At 45.2% G+C, this 19,769-nt stretch overlaps 1 protein-coding gene across 1 annotated transcript; it reads right to left on the bottom strand.

Annotated features, from left to right (window-relative positions):
- Window positions 1–2,764: 2,764 nt before the first annotated feature.
- LOC126983157 (uncharacterized) lies at window positions 2,765–17,621 on the bottom strand. The gene is made up of 4 exons (XM_050835652.1): window positions 17,426–17,621; window positions 15,644–15,873; window positions 3,872–3,992; window positions 2,765–3,448 (listed from the first exon to the last, which is right to left on the bottom strand). The coding sequence occupies exons 1-4, from the start codon at window positions 17,572–17,574 to the stop codon at window positions 3,334–3,336; spliced, it is 615 nt and encodes a 204-aa protein (XP_050691609.1). The 5' UTR covers window positions 17,575–17,621; the 3' UTR covers window positions 2,765–3,333.
- Between the last annotated feature and the right edge of the window lie 2,148 nt (window positions 17,622–19,769).

Raw genomic sequence — 19,769 nt, 5'->3', positions numbered from 1 at the left:
TTCAGCACCTTCAGAACTACCAGGCAACCTAACATTAGGGTTGAGGTGCTTCCTTTCCCTGGTTGGCGACTTGTGAATTCTAGAATAATTGTCAGCCAACTTGGTTGCCTTGATTAAATCAGTCTCCTCCTTGTCGATGATGTGAACCTTGATAGAGTGTGGAACTCTTCGTAGGAACTCTTACAATAGCGATCAAGTTGAATAGGTCGCCATAGCTACTGACTGCGGCTGACTTAAACCAGCGCCTTAATGCGCGAATTTTGTCAGAGGCGAACTCTGTAAGTTTGATACTCATTACTGTAGTTTACCAAAGTTGCGGAAAACCTGGTGGTAACCCTCTTTAGTGAGAGAATAAGCTGCTAAAATGGCCTCCTTGACTGGTGTATAGTTGGTATTGTCTTCAGAAAACCTGGTGGTAACCCTCTTTAGTGAGAGAATAAGCTGCTAAAATGGCCTCCTTGACTGGTGTATAGTTGGTATTGTCTTCAATGTGATTACAAACTGTTAGAGCCTTGTCAGACAGCTTAGGCTTGATGACCCATACCCAATCTGCTGGAGGAATTTCAAAGTGAGTAGCTGTTGACTCAAATTCTCTAAAGAAAGCTTCAGGATCTTCATCAGGGAAAGAGGGAATCAGTTTGATTTACTTTAACAAGTCAGTTTTACGGGGAATTTGAGTCTCTTCATTTTGTTTTGGTTAGAGCTGTTGTGGTTGGTAAGCATGATTCCTCGCTTTATCTTCATTCTCAAGTTCTAGCTGTTTGAGTTTCATTTCCTGTTCTCTCTCTCTCTTTCTCTTTCCTCCTGTTCCCTAATTCGGTCTCTTTCCTCCTGTTCCCTGCCCTGCCTCTCATGTTCTCTAATTCTTTCTCTTTCTGCATGTTCTAGCTCAAGTAGCTTCGCTTGCATTTCGATCTTTTTTTAAAATTTGTAACATGAGCTCAGCATCAGGGCTGGAGGCTTCAGGATTAGGGAATTTGACCGTTTCTGTATCCCCAAGATGGGCGAGGACGAGGGTTCTTACTTGATCCTTCCTAACATCTGAAGTAAAAGGGATGTTGAAAGTTTTAGCAATGTACTTTAGATCGTCTTTAGATACTTTTGCAGTTTTGAATTCCTCTATGTCGGGGTTACCGGCAAACTCTACGGCGTCAAATGTAGCCATGACGAAGAGTTCCACAACCTATAAATGAAACCTGCTAGAGGCCTTATAAATGACAGGAAAAAGGTTATAAGGCAATAAGTGGCTTACTGTTATTCAGATGAATAACTAGCAGGTCAATTATGGCTAAAGGTGTTCTTTATAGCAATGGTTAACAGTGATAACAGCCGAATAATGATGGCTTATTACCAATACTGATGGTAACTATCTAGCATTAACCAGGGAATGATGGTTAAATACCAAAAAAAGGATCACTAGTCTTGACCGGAAACAAGATGGCTAACGACTAGCGGACAAGGCTGGTAATAACCGTGAACAAGATGGTTAACTACTAGATTAGTGATGTATAATAATCTACTCCCCGTTAAATTATCACAAATCACTAGTTAATAAGCACTTATGGGCTTCAGATACTTTACCCCAATAACGATCCACTGGTATTCAAGAATATAATATCCCACAATATTATGTAGAATGTCTTGAATACGGTACTTTTCATTAATTACTGGCTGAAAAGTTCAGGGAAAGCACGTTAATGGGTACTGTTAGTTAATTATAGGTGTGAACTTTTAGTTCAGCATATGTACATGGACAGTGAGTCTAGTTCAGGCTGATGGGAAATAAGGCTTTAAACTGGGCAAATCATATACGACACACTCCCATCCTACTAACCTATTTATACTTAATTGGCCACTTAAACATAAATAAGAGTTAGCAGGCTTCATAGGCTCACTTACAGAGGCAGATATCCCGTGGAGGAAGGCAATAATGACTTTAATAATTAATGTTACGTTAAATTGGTCACTAAGGGTTGCTGGACAAATATTACGTTACGATAAGTTATAATTATGTAGTTCCGGACAGGCTCCCAATTTGTTACCTCACCAAAAGGAGGGGTGAGAGCTTCTAGTGAATAACAACTCTAAAGTAAATCAACACAGTTAAATTAAAGACTTACACTTAATTATATTCACATTACACTTACAAACAAGTAAAGCAAAAGTATATCCCCAGGTATAATAAAATAGTAAGTACCTTTAGTGACACAGGGTGAGATTAAGAACAACAAAAGAAATAATGAAACAAGCAACAATAGGTAATATATCCTCCTTGGTATATCAATCCTTGTACTTCACCGCTAAGATGATGTCGCCGTGTGAAATAAATCCAGTGAGAGGTCACACTAAACAGCCGGGTGAGACTAGACTGACTCACTGGCGGCCGGGCTGTATTTATAGCCTCCGATGAAGCCCGGCTTGTTTTGGTCAAGGTGTTGAGGTGCTGAAGCGTCGTGGTCGACACAGCGGCTGGAATTGAGGTGTTGAAGTCCCGAAGTGTCGGGGTCGTAGTGCTGATGGTTGGGGCTCGTTATTAGGATGGAGATGGTGGTTGTGAAGTGGGACGAGAACCCCGGAACCACCCTTCAAGGAGTACGCTCAAGGGTCTTTACATCTCGTATGGAGTATGCATCTCAAATGTAGGGGGACTCCATACAGGCAGCTCTGCTAAACAGAGTGCAGTCAAAGGCTCTTCGTCTTATTACCCCCTCCTCCCATTTACTAAAAATCTCTCGCCTCTTAAAATCCGCCGAAATTTTGCACCTCTTTTTATCTTATATCGATATATTTATCCTGACCCTTTTAAGTCATATGTTAAATTAAATGTTTGTTCTATGGAAGAAAACTTTGTCATTTTTTTTTACAATTTCCCTTTTGAGGTGCTTGGCACTACATAATTATTCCATCCGTGTAGAGCAAACACTACCTCTAACTGTTATTCGATCAGAGATTTAATATAACTTAAGGTAAGCTTTAAATGAGATAATTCTTTCAGAATAAATTTATTGGCTCATTTGCTTCTTATTTGTGATTTTCCCTTACAAATGCTCACACAACAAAACAATCCGAATAGTATTTGTTAATATACTATGACACATAAGAATTCTAAGCTTAATAAACAACAGAGGGAAATTATATATGCAAATGGACATTCGATATGAATACAGTGATATTACATATGCTAAAGCGGATATTCAATGAGTCCTACACGTTACACTAAATAAACTAAGTACAGTAAATAGGGACTTGGAGAGGTGGACTGATGCCTTAGGTAATATGTGCCTACACAGAATCATGGGATATCGCTGGAATGACCTCGTGTCAAACAGGCGACTACTCCGTGAGACTGACTCGAGGTCTGTTACCTGCATAGTCCGTCGACGCCAGTTCCCGATATACTGACATGTGGCACGTTACCCATAAACCGACCCTGCTCATCGGGTTTTCTCTGTAAGAGACAATCTTGAGTGTAGGCGAATATGGTGACGCCCACTGAGTTCGTGGGTTGAGCAAGTCGATAGATCCTGCCGGGAGTTACTCATGATGGGAAGGTGAACTGCATGGAGACTTGTCCGGAGGGTCGGTCCCCCGGACTTGGCGTCGTAGGGTGGGCGAGGCGACGCATTCCCCGGTTTATGACACCATTGATTGATTGATACATGTTACAGGTGTCCAAACATTTACGTAGTGCTTCTATCATGCTGCTAAGTAAAGGATATCTCCATTCTATAAGGATTACACAGTGATTTTAGAGGGAGTGCATAAAACGTTTTGTGAGTGCATAAAACTTTCTAACTAAAAATACCCTCATTTCAGCAAATTTAGATCATTTAGAACTTTTTCCACCCTATTAGATACTTTTTCTTTATACCTTTGTAGTGTTAAGTCGTGAACGGTGTTCTCCCTGCACTGCTCATCACATGTGAGCCTGAAGTGCGCCAAAAATGCCTTATCAGAAGACACAGTGGCCATTTTTGAAAGCCGGCATGTACCTGTTGGAGAATCATTGTCCTCAGTAACGGATCAAAATAATTATGTAATAAAGAATACAAGTAATGGCAATTAAAAGTTAACAGTACACTAGAAATTCAAGAATATAAAACAATAGATACATCATGGATAGATATAAATGTTAGATAGCTATGAATTGTAATACATATATTATAAGTGGAAGTAAGAAGGCATTGGGGGGAGAGAGGTAGACACCTACCGAAACTGGCGTAAGTCACTTTCGGTGAGGTACAGTCGCGCTACGAAGTGTTGACACAGTTTTCATAATCTTTCGGACATGGAGCGTAGTCTGGCGACATCTGACAACTACCCTCGGGTAAACATTCTCTACCGACTTTTATAAAACTACTTAATTTCAAAGTCTTTAGTTTTGCACACTCCTAATAAATATCAGTGATTCTCTTAAATCCAATGAAAACTTAACAGTGTACTCTTGAATGTGGCGAAGAGAAACGTATTGGAATGATAGGCTATTGTGAGGGCAACTACCAACTTAGCGGGCGAACGACCGGGGCACTCCTGCCTCCCGCCCGCATCTTGCCGTTCGAAGCTGTTCAACTATCGAGGCGCAGCGAACCACCTGCTTCACTCCCGCTACTCGTTCGCCTGACGCCGTTCGACGCCTCGGTCGACTGAACCACCGAGGCTTCTCAACCCGCTATGGGAGGCGACTTGGTGACCGCCAGCGCCTTCATCGTCACACACCGGCCGAGCCTCGCTCTGAACACTTGATTCTACTAAGGCTCCAGCCCTGCTCTCACTCGGGTTAACTCAGATACCGTGGGCTCGTTCTGGGTGCCTTACCTCTCCACTCTCCACGCCCTGGACTCCCGTTACTGCTGTGAACCTGACGCCCCTTCTCCTCCTGCGCCTCCCTCGTCCACCACGTCTACACCACTTCAAGGACGAAGCTGTGCTGCCTCGTCATTGCCACTCAAAGGACGAGACGCCCAGAAAAGGAAAAAGCCGTGCAACGGGTCATTGCTGAGGCCGGCGTGCTGCAGCCTTCGTGTTGGAGACTTCAGATTGTGAGGCCTGTTTTGGGGTTTTCTGATTAATTTAGAGTAAGCAAGTGTCTAACCATTTATCTTGTTGTTTGTTATCCATTCCGATTACAGCACCCAACACTGGAACCTTGACAGCTATGTAGCCACATTCATTTACAGAATCGCCAGGGCGGAGTAGAGGTCACTTCACTATTCATACCTACAAGTTATAAATAATAATATTCTGAAAATGAATACGTCTACATAGCCTATCATTCCAATAAGTTTCTCTTCGCCACATTCACTGTTAAGTTTTCATTGCATTTAAGGGAATCACTGATATTTATTAGGTGTGTGCAAACCTAGACTTTAAATTTAAGTAGTTTTATAAAAGTCGGTAGAGAATGTTTCCCAGTGGGTAGCTGCCAGATGTCGCCAGCCTACGCTCCGTGTCCGAAAGATTATGAAAACTGTGTCAACACCTCGTAGCGCGACTGTACATACGGGAGGCAAAGAGGTGCTGTAAGACTATCAAAGATCCTCCCGTATACTCACTTTCCATTTCCCTATTATCTCATGAACATTAGAGAAGTAGTTCAGTATGCTTTCGAAAGTCAAATTCTCTTACACACACACACACACACACACACACACACACACACACACACACACACACACTGAGGCCCCTTTCAGATGTATCGACTGTTCGCCGAGCACTGTCCACGACACGATGGTGTACATTCCTCAGGAACACTTCCTCTATCTGTATTACCTATATTAAATAAAATAAAACGTTCAAAAAGTGGGTGCATAATGTATTTGTTGCCAGACCAGTGGCTGGAGTTTTTGTTCTAGTCTTTTATCCCAGAGAACAGGCCTGTCTTGAAACAGGCTAATCTACCATTCCACGTCTACACCGACGCCCTCCTTTATCACTGGCGAGCAGTAGCCTACTGTGTACGAAGCAGTGATAAGAAGGAAACTGAAGGCCGGAAGTAGCGTCGCCGTCGAGTCGAGACGGTGAAAGATTGACATGTCTGAATGCGTCCATTTAATGCCATGTACATACGTACATGTCACGCCGTCCAAGGTGTTTTGCCGTGCCTTTTTTTTATTTTTATGAAGCTGTCGTGACAATGGCGGCTGTGGACGGCGTTCCGTTGTCCTCGGTCGCGGTCGTAACGTGTGGAAGTGTCCATAGACACCCTTGGTTATTTGACAGCACGACGTCGTGTCGTGGACGGGCACGGCGAAAACTCGATAAGTCTGCAAGGGGACACACACATACACACACACACACAGACAACACACACACACACACACACACACACACACACACACACACACACACACACACACACACACACACACACACACACACACACACACACACACACACACACACACACACACACACACAGACAACACACACACACACACACACACACAGAAAAGACACACACACACACAGACAAGACACACACACACACACACAGACAAGACACACACACACACACACACACACACACACACAGACAAGACACACACACACACACACACACACACACACAGACAAGACACACACACACACACACACACACACACACACACACAGACAAGACACACACACACACACACACACACACACACAGACACACACACACACACACACACACAGACAAGACACACAGACAAGACACACAGACAACACACACAGACAACACACACACACACAGACAACACACACACACACAGACAACACACACACACAGACAACACACACACACACACACACACACACAGACAAGACACACACACAGACAAGACACACACACACACACACACACACACACACAGACAAGACACACAGACAACACACACACACACAGACAACACACACACACACACACACACACACACACACACACACACACACACACACACAGACAACACACACACACACACACACACACACACACAGACAAGACACACAGACAAGACACACACACACACACACACACACACACACACAGACAAGACACACACACACACACACACACACACACACACACACACAGAAAAGACACACACAGACAACACACACACACACACACACACACACAGACAAGACACACACACACACACACACACACACACACACACACACACACAGACAACACACACACACACACACACACACACACACACACACACACACAGACAAGACACACACACACACACACACACACACAGAAAAGACACACACAGACAACACACACACACACACACACACACACACACACACACACACACACACACACACAGACAAGACACACACACACACACACACACGAGACACACACACAGACAAGACACACACACATTTTTTTCAAAAATTTCAAAATTTAAATTGGCCAGTCAAAACAAAGCCTCTGAGTTTCCATCTGTAGGGTGGGGGACCACAAAAGCCCCTAAATCGGCCTCTACTTTTGGTTACAGACCTGAGGGGTCTTGATAATTATAAATTTTACTACATCAACGTCTGCAACATTCGCGGTCATCGATCAAATTTCCATTCTGTAAAACACCACCTCTCCTCCTATAAACCTCACCTTCTCTTCCTAACCGAAGCACATGTTTCTGAAGCTACTGACAGCAATCTATAGTCTGTTCCCTCCTATCATCTCTTTCCTAAGTTTCAATCTACAACTGGATGTTCCATCTACGTACGGAAAAAAAAACATAACTTACTCTCGTTGTGGTGTCAGGAGCTGTCCCACGATCATGAGCTGTCTCCCCTGATCTCCTCATTCTCGAGCTTTGTTCGCAAACACATGATATTCACTGCTTTGAGTCTTTTAATTGGTTATAATTGTTTACCTATTTTCTTAAGCTTTTCTTTCTGGCTCCTTAGAGTTTAGGCTGAAATTTGAACTATATGTCAGCTATTAATAAGATCGCATCAATTGAGAGTGATGGAAAATCAGAAGAGAACTCTGAGGAGGCAGAAGGAAGATCATACGATAAAATAGGGAAGCTTATGAAGCCTATGAAAGGACTTAATGCAGTGAATGAAATATGTTTATAAATAAAACAATGACGGCTCCCGCATACGCAAATCAGGATGGGACATTTCATGATAGTGAGACAGCTTATGAGACCATACTCGTGCCCATAATCTTGATTCTTCAGAATTATCTACCATCAGGAAAGGACTTAATTGTCATTATATCCCTAAACACGCCAGTGCTGTTTATTTCTCACAAAGCTCTTAATTATGTAAAAAATTTTGACAGTTTTAACTCAAAGGGGGAGCACATCTTAGGAGGTTTTAGTGTTCACCATCAGCTCTGGCTCTCATTCTTTCGCTGACCAGCCTAGTAAACACCCTACAACTTTGCTCTCCTCAGTGTTCTAGAGCAACTAGCTCAGCAGCCTACATGTGTCCCTGACCTCCTTGGAGACACCCCCAACATTCTAGACCCATAATCCTTGAGTTTATTCTGTCAAACCGTTTTCTCCGTTGGGCTCGTCTGATCACAACCTTGTTTTCGTATTCAGTTATATCGCTCATACACAGCCTCTGAAGCCACCGAAGAGGCGATGCTTCTGACATTGTGCCTCACCTCAGTGGAGCGACTTGAGGATGTACTTTTCCGATTTCTCGTGGAATGATTACTGCTTCCAGGTCAGAGACCCCTCTGTGTGTGCCCAGCGCATTACAGAGGAATCATACATTCCATGTACTTTCTCTACGCCTCATGCTAAAAAGCCCTGATTCAGTCTCGTTTGTTCTCGTGCTTACAGAGATAGAGAGGCAGCTCACAAAGGTACCTGAGCCTTCACACTCCTACCGACCATGATTTTTACATTTCCGCGCGGAATCACGACAATTCTATTCTTCGACACAGCAAAAGCTATTTCATTGTCATGATTTCATTATTCAAGAAATAGCCCGTGGAAAATACCGCGGGAGTCCCCGCCATTTTTTATTTAGAGAGCGGGAAATAAGTCCCAGGACAGGCGGGAAAACTAGAAGGCGGGAGCAGTGCGCTATTTCAAATCATATCGTTATTGCTGCCAAAGCTGAAATATGTGTGGGATGCATGACCCACTATTACCTAGTGCATGGTGTTAGGTTATTAATAAATAATAAACCATAGCCGTTAGGGCGTTTAGTGTAAGTGTTATACAGAAAACGAGATGTCAGTTGTGGCGAGTGTTGGCATCTGGAGCGCGGGGTGGCCGAGTGACCGTGGGTCGCGGCCGCACCCATCATCCTCCTGAGAGACACCACCGTGACCAGACGTCCCTCACCAACCTCCCGCGCCACGTGTCCGTAGTGGTGGTTTTCCTGCCCTGATAGTATCCACAAGCTAGGTGTTGTGTACTGCAGGCGAGGGAAGCCCTTGGGAGGCTACGAGAAGGCGGCGTGTTGCTGAGAGATACGATAGAGGACTGAAGGAGGACCAACGTGGGGGAGGACCACGTGGTAGATCAGGTGTGGCTTCTGCATCGCCCACCTACAGTTAAGTACACTTATTGCATAGGATGTTTTAAGATAGTTAGCTAGGTTGCTGTGTGCCTGGAATTAATGAATTATTCCTTATTTTCCAGCGAGTTTCCTTGTTGTTTTAAATAAACTTAAGAGCAGGTTCATCTGGCCTTTGCTTATCTTATGAGACGTGTGATTGGTAAAAAAATAAGTGACTTAAAGAGGGCTGTGAGTCTGAGAACTAAATTTTCAGATACTTTATTTTATATTTTTTATTACTGAGAATTTTTCGAGATTTTCAGAAGTCCAGACCTTTCAAGAACCCCACATTCATCAATAGAAAATTCCAAGATCATGTTTCCTCGAATTCTTCCAGAGCCTTCTGGCACCTAGACAAAATATCACTAACAATTTTACCTCATCTTTCCTACCTCCTATGTCCTGACGACACCCCTGCTGTCACATCTGCTTCTAAGGCTGAACTCTTCGCTCAAAGACTCACTAAATATTCCTGATTCCTAACAAGCCCGGCAGCTCGATTCTTCTCGATATTCTCCAGCGTTTCCCCAGAGACAAAACCACTCATCATAGATCTTGGGTGCTCTCCCAAGCACTTCATTATAACATATGTGTGACACGAGGAAGCTGTCTGCTCTTTGTATAGCGCTCATCTGAGAGGGAGGCTCGGAGAAGAGCTTCTTCAGGTTTCGGTAAATAGATCTGGGGTTGTTTCACTGAGATGGCCCTGAACATCCTCAGCGAGACTCCTGATATATCTCTCCTTGTCTTTCCCCACGATAGATCTGGTCCTATTCGGCATTATATGTCCTGATTTCTAGCAAGCCTGGCAGCGGGACTCCTCTCGATATTTTCCAGCGTTTCCCCAGTGGCAAAACCACTGCTAGATCTCGGGCGCTTTCTAATGCACTCCATTGTAACTTGAAGAGTTTTACGTTTGAAGTATGCCACAATTCTACAGGGCTATCAAGGATCCTGAGCACATTGGACCGATTTGAGACAGTCTCTGCTTATCCATGAGTACATGTCAGGTCTTTCAGCCTCTCGAGATGAAATATAATATGATTACATCTCGAGATTCTTCTTGACCTGACAAGAAGCTTGAGTCTTGCAACAACAATCCTATGATTAGTTGCAAATTATTCGGCACTACGGAAAACCTTGCAGTTCTAGAGGATCATTCAACGAGTGCTTGCATGGATGTGGTCAGTCTCCTTAGCTACCCCTCAGCATTACTATACCAAGTACAGCGGTGCAACTTTATCCTTTGGTACTAAGAACCTAGAATTCTCAACCTCCTGGATCTTGCAAAATTCAGGAGGAGAAAGCTGTTGGATTTCCTAGTTTCAGAACCATGGGGACCAACACATAACTAACAGTCAACACTGCCAGACCAACAGTAGGTGAACGCTCCCTCCTGATCTCGTCACTGGCAGGCTTCATCATCATCAAAAAGTCTTACTACGTACATCCACCTTCAACGCTCAGAGCTCATTCAATGGGCAAGGCAGTCGGTGATCCTCCGAGAGGATCAGGACGTTTCAGCGGCCTGCAGGACAAAGCCCTCCGAAGGTAAATCTCGGGCTTTGTTCTACGGACTGGCACCGCTTCCGCATCTCCCCGGTGTAAGGTTCGATAAACAGATGTGTGAGTGCAAAGTTTACTGCTGCAGGCTGGTACAGGTGCGTAGTGCGTATAACAAGCGGAGTGTGGACTGCAGATGGTGGGAAGCAGCAGGGGCGACGGCCAGGTGGGTTCTGCCGGCTTCGTGGTGCAGAGTGATGGCGTCGCTTCGGTGCCGGTGCGTTGTGAAGCCTCGACTCTATAACCAACACTCCTTACATCTCCCTCCCCGGGCGGAGAGATGAAAGGTCGAGGCGGTCTGGACATTGGCGATTACGTGTATTCCGACGCGGTGCTGAAGGCGTCGGCAAGGAAAATTGCCAGCTCCAGAGCGAGTGGCTCGGGGTTCGTTGGAAGGTGAAACCTGTGTCCCCGAAGTCTGTGGCGTCAGTCCGGCATCGGGAACTTGCTGATGTCGATGACGTAGAAAGCGACGATTCCTCCAGAATATCCGCCCGTTGGGAAGTTTTACGTGGTAGTCTCGATGTTTACCAATGCCAACCACTGTCCCCGTCCTGTCCCAGCGGTTAGAAGTACGGTCCTGTATCCGTACAGGTGTGCCAATGCAAAGCGGTGGTAGCAGCCTTGCGGAGCGGTTGTAGTACCACTCTGCTTTCTCCCTCCTCAGAAACTGCTTGGCGTCGCACTCCTCGACGGCTGCCTGCCACTCAGGAGGGAAGGCGCGCCGGTGGGCTGGCACTACGGCGCAGAGAGTGCGGCCATACAGCACCTGGGCTGGGGAGCGGCCGTCGGGGCGAAGGGGTGTTTCGAAGCTCCATCGAACCCCGATCGAAGGCTTTGTCATCGTTGCCATTGATGGTGCAGACTTTGGCGATGAGGTGCTTTGCTTTCTTCACGAAGGCTTCCGTGTGGCCGTTGGATTGGGGATAACTGAGGGAAGACAAGACATGATTAATGCTCCATCTCCTCACGAAGGACCGGAAAGCTGAACTAGAAAACTGGGGTCCTCCGTCAGTTCGAAGGCGGACTGGCACACCCACATCCCTGAATATGCCGCGCAGTAACTTAGTTGTGACTCGTGACGTCGCCTCACGACCGTATTCCGCGATGCATGGCCATCCAGACAAGCGGTCAGAATATATTAGATACTCCTTGCTGGCGTGGGTGAAGAGGTCTGCTGAAGTGTTCTCGAAAGGAGGCAATGGTAGAGGGTCCGACAGCAGGGGCTCCCTCAGCTGTGACGGCAGCATCTCTTGACAGGCGTCACATGCTCGGACCGTATTAGTGATGTCGCTGGTGATTCCAGGCCACCACACCGTCTGACGGGCCCGACGTTTCCTCACCTCGACGCCCCTATGGGAGTCGTGCAGCCGTGTTAGGACTTGGCTTCTGAGATAGGCAGGGGTGACTATAGTCTATTCATTTGGGCAAGGCCACTCACGGCAGCTTAGTCCCAGCGACTCCACTTCCTCCTTTTGGCTGGGTAGCTCCGAGCAGGATGACTTGTCATGTTAAGTAGTCCACACAACATAAAATGGCAAACAAACTAGCAGTTTGTGTTAGATATGCATTTTATGTTGACTACTTAACATTTTATTATTACTACTTACCATTTTATGTTGACTACTTAACATGACAAGTAGGTTACATCATCCCGCTCGGAGCTACCCAGCCAGAAGAGGGAAGTGGAGTCGCTGGGACTAAGCTACCGTGAGTGGCCTTGCCCAAATGAATAGACTATAGTCGGGAACCATATAGCACGAGGCCATCCTCCGTGGATAGGTCATCACGGAGCTTCCAGAAATCTCGCAGCGTTGCTGGTAAATCTTTCCGGTTTGCTGGAAAACCTGTGGAGATATGATAAATTAAGCTCTGGTATGTGTCATCCTTTTCTGCTGCCTCGCGTACCTCTGTGATGATGGGGTCAGCGTACGGGTCTGTAGGAGTCTCCGAAATCTCGCAGGCCTTGAGCAACATACACTTGCGTACGCGGTGGCCCACTGCAGACTCTACCTCGGTGTCGGCGGGTGTCGGATCGTCAACGGGGGCCCGGGATAGGGCATCTAGAAGTTCGTGCTCCTTACCTTTATGACAGATGGTAGTGAAGACGTACGGTGAGACTTTCTCTTTCAGCCGCTGAATACGGGGATTTTCAATGGAATCCAGCGTGTGGTGATCGAGAATGGTGATAAGTGGCTTGTGATCCACCACCAGCTGAAAGTTAGGAAGTCCTAGCAGGTACATGCGACATTTTCTCATAACCCAGACGACAGCCATGGGTTACCTGCATTACTGCGGAGTGGGATGACGGGCATGGATGCGCTGGTCGAAGCACCTGTTTGTTGAGCCTTTGTCTCCTCCCGCCAAGCCAACGGGACGGAGTTGGGCGTGTGTCTGGCGAAGGGCTGGGCGTCAGGGCGAGCGTTGCACTGTTGTCGAAATCCCCGGGATCCACCAGAACGTCTGGAAACTCCTCCAGGAGAGCCTTGCGCCCTGTCTCCTCCTGACTTATATCTGCGCTGCGCCGCACTGCAGATATCAGTTGTGGGTAGTGAGCGGGGATTATACGTAAGGCACGAGAGTCATACCAGGAAAGTAGAGCATCGTCGACACTCCGGAACACGCTAATATTAGTGCATGTCAATGGTAGCTTCTCCGAGCGTCAATGTATCGTTAAACGAACCAACAGGGCTCAACCGGTTCTTGTTACCAGCCAACACCTTTTCCTGGCAGCGTGAAAGCTCACTCTCGCTGATGCCGAGAAGTCTAAGCTGACGTAATCCAATCGCGTTGACCTCGGCGCCGGTATCGGGGGTGAACTGTAACTATCAGTTACTAGCTATAGGTACTTCCGTGCTGGAAACGTTGATTAAGACCTTTGGCGCTTGGCAGTCCGACACAACAAGTCGAACGTCCCTTACCTGTAGTCTCCGAGCTCTTCGAATACTAGGCGTCGCTTCACTCGCCCCTTGTTGAACGCACTTTTTGTGGCACACGCTACTGAAGTGTCCTGTTATGCTGCAGGCGTGACACTTCTTGCCCCAGGCCTTGCACTGTTCCTGGCGTCCCCGCGGATATGGCTCACCACCGCACCCTGCACACTTTGAATCACTAACCTTCTGGCGACGACGAGACATGCTGCGGTGCCGGTTTCTTTTACTCACCACTCTCCCAACCGTCCTGCCGACTCTGGTTAAGTCCGTTTCGGTGTTTATGGCCGACTCCTCGCTGCGACACAACCGCAAGGCTTCGGGCAGGCTTGGGGGTGGGGCGATTGCCAGCAGCTTCCGTCGGAGGTTTTAGTCTGCGACCCCGGACGTGATGCGGGTTACCAGTCGGGAGTCCAAGCAACTGCTGCATAGCTCTGTGTCGTCGGCCAGCTCTTTAAGGGTAACAAAGAAATCGTCAAATGATTCACCCTCCTGCTGCCGGCGTTCCTCAAACTTCACGCGCCGCAGGGCAACATTCCGCTGACGCTGGAAGTGTGTAGTGAGGCGCTCAAGAACCTCCCTCACTGGTAAGGTGTCGTCGTCCTCGGCGATCCCGACGGCATGCGCCAAAGTGACGCGCATCTCTGGGCTGAGACAGGAGCGGAAGAGTGCCAGCTGGGCTCGTGTTGGCTGGTCCCGAAGCTGCAGTTCTTCGTAGTCTGCCCACGCACTGCGCCACACCTTGAACTCCCGCGGCGACACGTTCAGTGTGAGTTTATGTAGAGCCTCGGCTTGAGAACGGCTGATGGGGCGGCGCGGTGTCGTTTCCCTGCTTGCTGTACCTTCGTTTGCCGCTCCTTGACGTCCACCGTCACGCGTCGTCAGCACTCGTGATAATAGCTCCTGCATCGTCCGGCTATCTTCTGCGGCTTGGGCTTGCTGCACCTCCAACAATGAGGAGAGCTTGTCGAGAACGTGCGCCGTCGCCACCTCTGGAGACATGTCTGCTTCCGTACCAAGAGCTTGTCTCTTCGTCTGTATGGTGGCGATCTTGAAGTCACTGTGCACTCATCCTACTCACTGCGCCATGTAAGGTTCGATAAACAGATGTGTGAATGCAAAATTCACTGGTGCAGGCTGGTACAGGTGCGTAGTGCGTATAGCAAACGGAGTGTGGACTGCAGATGGTGGGAAGTAGCAGGGGCGACGGCCAGGTGGGTTCTGCCGGCTTCTTGGTGAAGAAGGCTGGCGTTGCTTCGGTGCCGGTGCGTTGTGAAGCCTCGACTCTATAACCAACACTCCTTACACCCGGCTACCCTCGAAACAAAAAAGAGGGATTACGGGGCATTTCCTTTTTCGAGGGGTAGTGGTCCCATAAGCATTGTCCTGCAACTTTCATTAGTGGCAGATTCGCTTGTTACTGATGTAATGATGAATCCTGCCGCTCGGTTGCCCACCCCCCGCCCCCCTCTAGAACCAGATCAGGGTCGAGGCTCGCGCCGCGACTCCGACCTCTACTAAAAAAGAGATGATGGTAATTAAGCTGTTTCGACATTCTCAAGTTTATAACTTTGGAAGAAAAGACCATGACTCAATGGTTCTGAAAACTCGTCACCCACCTGATACACACAAAAGGGTGCCATGAGAAAAAACTCCTCTGACAGCATTCATGTCAAAAACTGGTTTGAATTGGCCGGGAGTTGGAGGTTCATTGGGCTTAGCTTGGCGCTTGGTGTGACGTAGCGCCCAGAGGTACTTGGGAAGATCTTTGGCCTCCTGACTTGGCTCTAAATTTTCATAGAAGTAATGTCCCAGAAGTCTGTATCCAGGAGGAGAATCGTGTTTCCTGCTGTAATGGGAAAGATTTCGTCACAAAGTTTTGAATATGTGAAAACCTGAGTAATCCAACTGAAATAAACGTAGAAACTGGTTATTACCCTACATATTTGTTTTGTTAGAAACGTAATATAGATATATGAAGTTAAGACGACTGTTTCTGATAATAACTTGTTGCTGTTTAATACCGTATTAGGTCAATGATACATGTTCTTGCCTTATATGACATTATAATTTGATACCTTTTTCTATAACTTGCTTCATTTTATTATGCATACTGCTAAATTGATAATAAAAAGGAATGTTGGGATCATTAATCTTGAAATTATAACTACAAGAAGGATAAAGTATGACATTACTGGTAAACTTTAAAAAAAGAAGCAAAAGATGCTGCAAGAAAATAAAGAATTGAAGAAAACAGCGTAGTTATTTGCTATATAAAAAGAATCTAAGATGCTGACATAGACACAGTACATGGGGAGGCGGTGACTGAATGAATGGTTAGCGTGCCGTTCCCTCGGTCGCCACGTCTTGGATGATGCGGGTTCGAATCACACGCTACCACCTGGGATTTTTCAGTCACCGCCAAGTGGCCTAAAGGCCTTTTTCTTTTTCTTCTTCCGGCAACCCCGTCTTTTCCGGGTGTGCGTCACACACGACAAAGGTCGGTTGCCCATATCCACTACGTAAACAAACCAGCCGCCCTGTACCTATATGGTTTGCAAAAGTAAGGACTGCTGCAACTTTTGCTGCTGTTACTCATCTTATGGACTTATTGTTACAGTTATATGGAAGAAAAAAGCGGTTGTGGGTTCGATCATGGCTTCAAAGACGGGAGGACAGGAGTGTTGAATCAAATCTCGTCAGAGAACTGTGTTGTGAAGACCGGGAGTCCTACAATTTTCATCGAATGGAGAAAGAAGAGTTTTTATTAACTATTGGAAATGGTAACCCCACTCATATCCAAGCAAGATACCAGAATGAAGGAAGAGCAGCAGCAATAATGAACTATTCATATCTTTTTAAATTCTTTTTGGCGAAGTTTTCATGTGTGGTCACAGCACGAGGTGTTCTCTTATCTTGATTCTCTTGGTAGACCATCTTCCACTATTCGTCTTCTACTCCTCAGTCACTACTGTCGTCTGTTTACATACAGCCGCACGGTTGCTCGTATCCCCAACGTTTTTCCATCCGATTGGACAACCGACAACTCGCTCCCGGTTGGGCGTACGGCCAACCGCGGTTGCCCATAGGAAAATGGCCAGTGTGACACCGCCTTAAGACTACTCATATGATGTCCTGCAGACCACCTATCAACCCGGACTCTAGAAGAACTGTCCAAGGGAAATAAAGAATGAGGTCCGGGGGGCGGGGGGCAGCATGAGCCAAGAATAGATGGTGCCACTATAAACACTTGCCTGCGCCATCCCGGGCTTGAGCCAACCACCAGGCCCAACCAAGAGAGCCTACCGGTGCTATAGGCCAGGACATTTTTTTTTTTTTTTTTTTTTTTGAAGGCAACTAATGCAGAACATAAATTTCAAATCCCAAAGTGACTCACATACCTGTTAGTGACGTCTTCAAGGAAGAGTGGAAAGCTGTCATGCTTGGGCAAAATGGGCACTTCGTCAGTGTCAAAATGTGCAATGAAGCGGTACTGATGCATGTGACGTAGAACGCAGTCAGTGAAGTAGACATTTTCCTGTGCAAACATTTTTTCTCTCTCCACCAGCGTCCACAACCTGGGGTGAAACAATGATTAAGAAAAATTCTTGACGAAATGGTAAAGGTAAAAGAATAAAAGAATAATTAGTCTGTTCCTCTGCTTTCCTCCATCCGATCTCTCTTGTTTTTCCTCCTTTTTCCCCATGTATTTTTCGTTCTATTTTCTTCGTCATCTTTCACGTCTTGCTTCCTCATTACTGAAACAGTTTCCAATATTTAGCGGCCCAAGATATCAAATTGTCAAAAAACAAGTGATTTATTTGTTTAGGGTTTAGGTCAGCTTAATACTATACATATTATCTTATTTGGATCTGACATGTGCGCTTAAATAGTAATTATTGTATAGGTTATCTATAGAGAGTGTCTCTACAACCTATTTCCTCAGTAGTCTGTGTCTTGGTGTAAAAGGATAATCTAGCATTCTTTGTTCTACTGTGACTTTTTTTAAACGCTCACTGCACCTACTCATACCGTTTCATTTGTATCACCACTCAGAAATTTCACTTTATCCGGCGATTTTGCTGTTACTCCACGTCGTTGATATATCTATACGTTTCATAGGTCACCTCTTTTCATTTTAGTGACACCTGCTGATCCATCTCAACGTAGTATTTTTATCAAATTCCGCCACTTCCTGACTCGTTCCTTCCCTTCAAAGATTTTCCTACTTCATTCACGGTTACACTGGGAACCCAACTCAGGGAATATTCGTTCTCACTCCCATCCCACTGTCGAAAACAGGACAATTCTGTAAAGAAGTTTTCCGCAATTCTATCTACTTTTTTCATGTTATTTGTGACATTGCCATTTGCATGATTTCGCAAACAAATAGGATGTCTGCTAATGCCCAGTCGTATCTTCTTTTATTCCATGCTTCTGCCATACAAGGTTTCTTCAGTCATGCCCATTATAATTTTATGAATATCACTACTCCGTGGTACATCTTCGTGCTGCAGTGGTAAGCGCGGCTAACTACAAATCCGCGGGCCTGGGCTCGAATCCCGGCCTGGGCAGCCTTCGGTAGTTTCCCCAGCTCTTCAACGTCTCATGTTGAAAGCTGGGAATGGGTAACTGTGTTATCGAGTATGTTGTTCTGTTCTCTCTCCTGGGTTATTGGATTATCACATATCACAGGCTATATATATATATATATATATATATATATATATATATATATATATATATATATATATATATATATATATATATATATATATATATATATATATATATATATATATATATATATATATATATATATATATATATATATATATATATATATATATATATATATATATATATATATATATATATATATATATATATATATATATATATATATATATATATATATATATATATATATATATATATATATATATATATATATATACAGTGGTGGGCACTGTTAACCGAAAAGTTAGCTTCGCTAAATGGTAATTCACAATCTAAAAATTTAGCTTCGCCTACGCTAAACCGCTAAACTTATAAAGAAATTAGTGGAAGGTAACGCCAACCGCTAACTTTTATATATGAATTTAGCTTTGGTATAGTATTTTGGCTCTAAAACCTTTAAAACCAGACGAAGTGAACTGAAATTTCAATATATTGTAGCTTTGGCATACAGCTTTCCAGAAGCTGTCCAGAAGTTTCCAATTTATTTTAAATCCGTATATTTTCCCAAGGTTTACCGCAAATTTAAGGATTTTTTATTTTTTTCCTTAACTGATATTTATACTTTTTTTTTATTATTTAAAGTTTATTTCTTGTCAGGTGGAATATATCGAATTCTTGTTATTGAATCTCGTGTTCAAAGAGTTGGAAATGGAAGATGCATTACCCTGAAATACCAAAAGTTTTCCCCAATAACTGTCCAATTCCCTATTTTAAGTGTTTACAGTGGCGCCATCTTCCATTGGCTCTTGCTGCCCCCCGGAGCTCATCTGTAATCCTAGATTACCCAAGATCTAGAGTTGATAGGTGGACCTCTGAACAGCATATAGATAATCTTAAGCCACTCGGCGACGGCTGAAAAATCCCGGCTTGGTAGCACCGGGCGGGGCGTGAACCCGCGTCGTCCTGAACGCGGCGCCGTCACGCTATCCACTCAGACACCGCCTCCCCATATATATATATATATATATAGATATATATATATATATATATATATATATATATATA

This window comes from Eriocheir sinensis, chromosome 53 (genome assembly GCF_024679095.1).
Source record: "Eriocheir sinensis breed Jianghai 21 chromosome 53, ASM2467909v1, whole genome shotgun sequence".
Classification (NCBI taxonomy): domain Eukaryota; kingdom Metazoa; phylum Arthropoda; class Malacostraca; order Decapoda; family Varunidae; genus Eriocheir; species Eriocheir sinensis.
The sequence above is the reverse complement of the archived record's forward strand: the minus strand, read 5'-3'. Positions and strand labels throughout refer to the sequence as shown.

Excerpts from the sequence above, each read along its gene's own strand:
- LOC126983157 (XM_050835652.1), bottom strand. The coding sequence starts at position 17,574 with ATGTTTGCACAGGAAAATGTCTACTTCACTGACTGCGTTCTACGTCAC. Across the intron at positions 15,874-17,425 it reads CTTGAAGACGTCACTAACAG|CAGGAAACACGATTCTCCTC; the intron begins GTATGTGAGTCA and ends TTCCCATTACAG. Across the intron at positions 3,449-3,871 it reads CACGACTTAACACTACAAAG|AGAAAACCCGATGAGCAGGG; the intron begins GTATAAAGAAAA and ends TGTCTCTTACAG.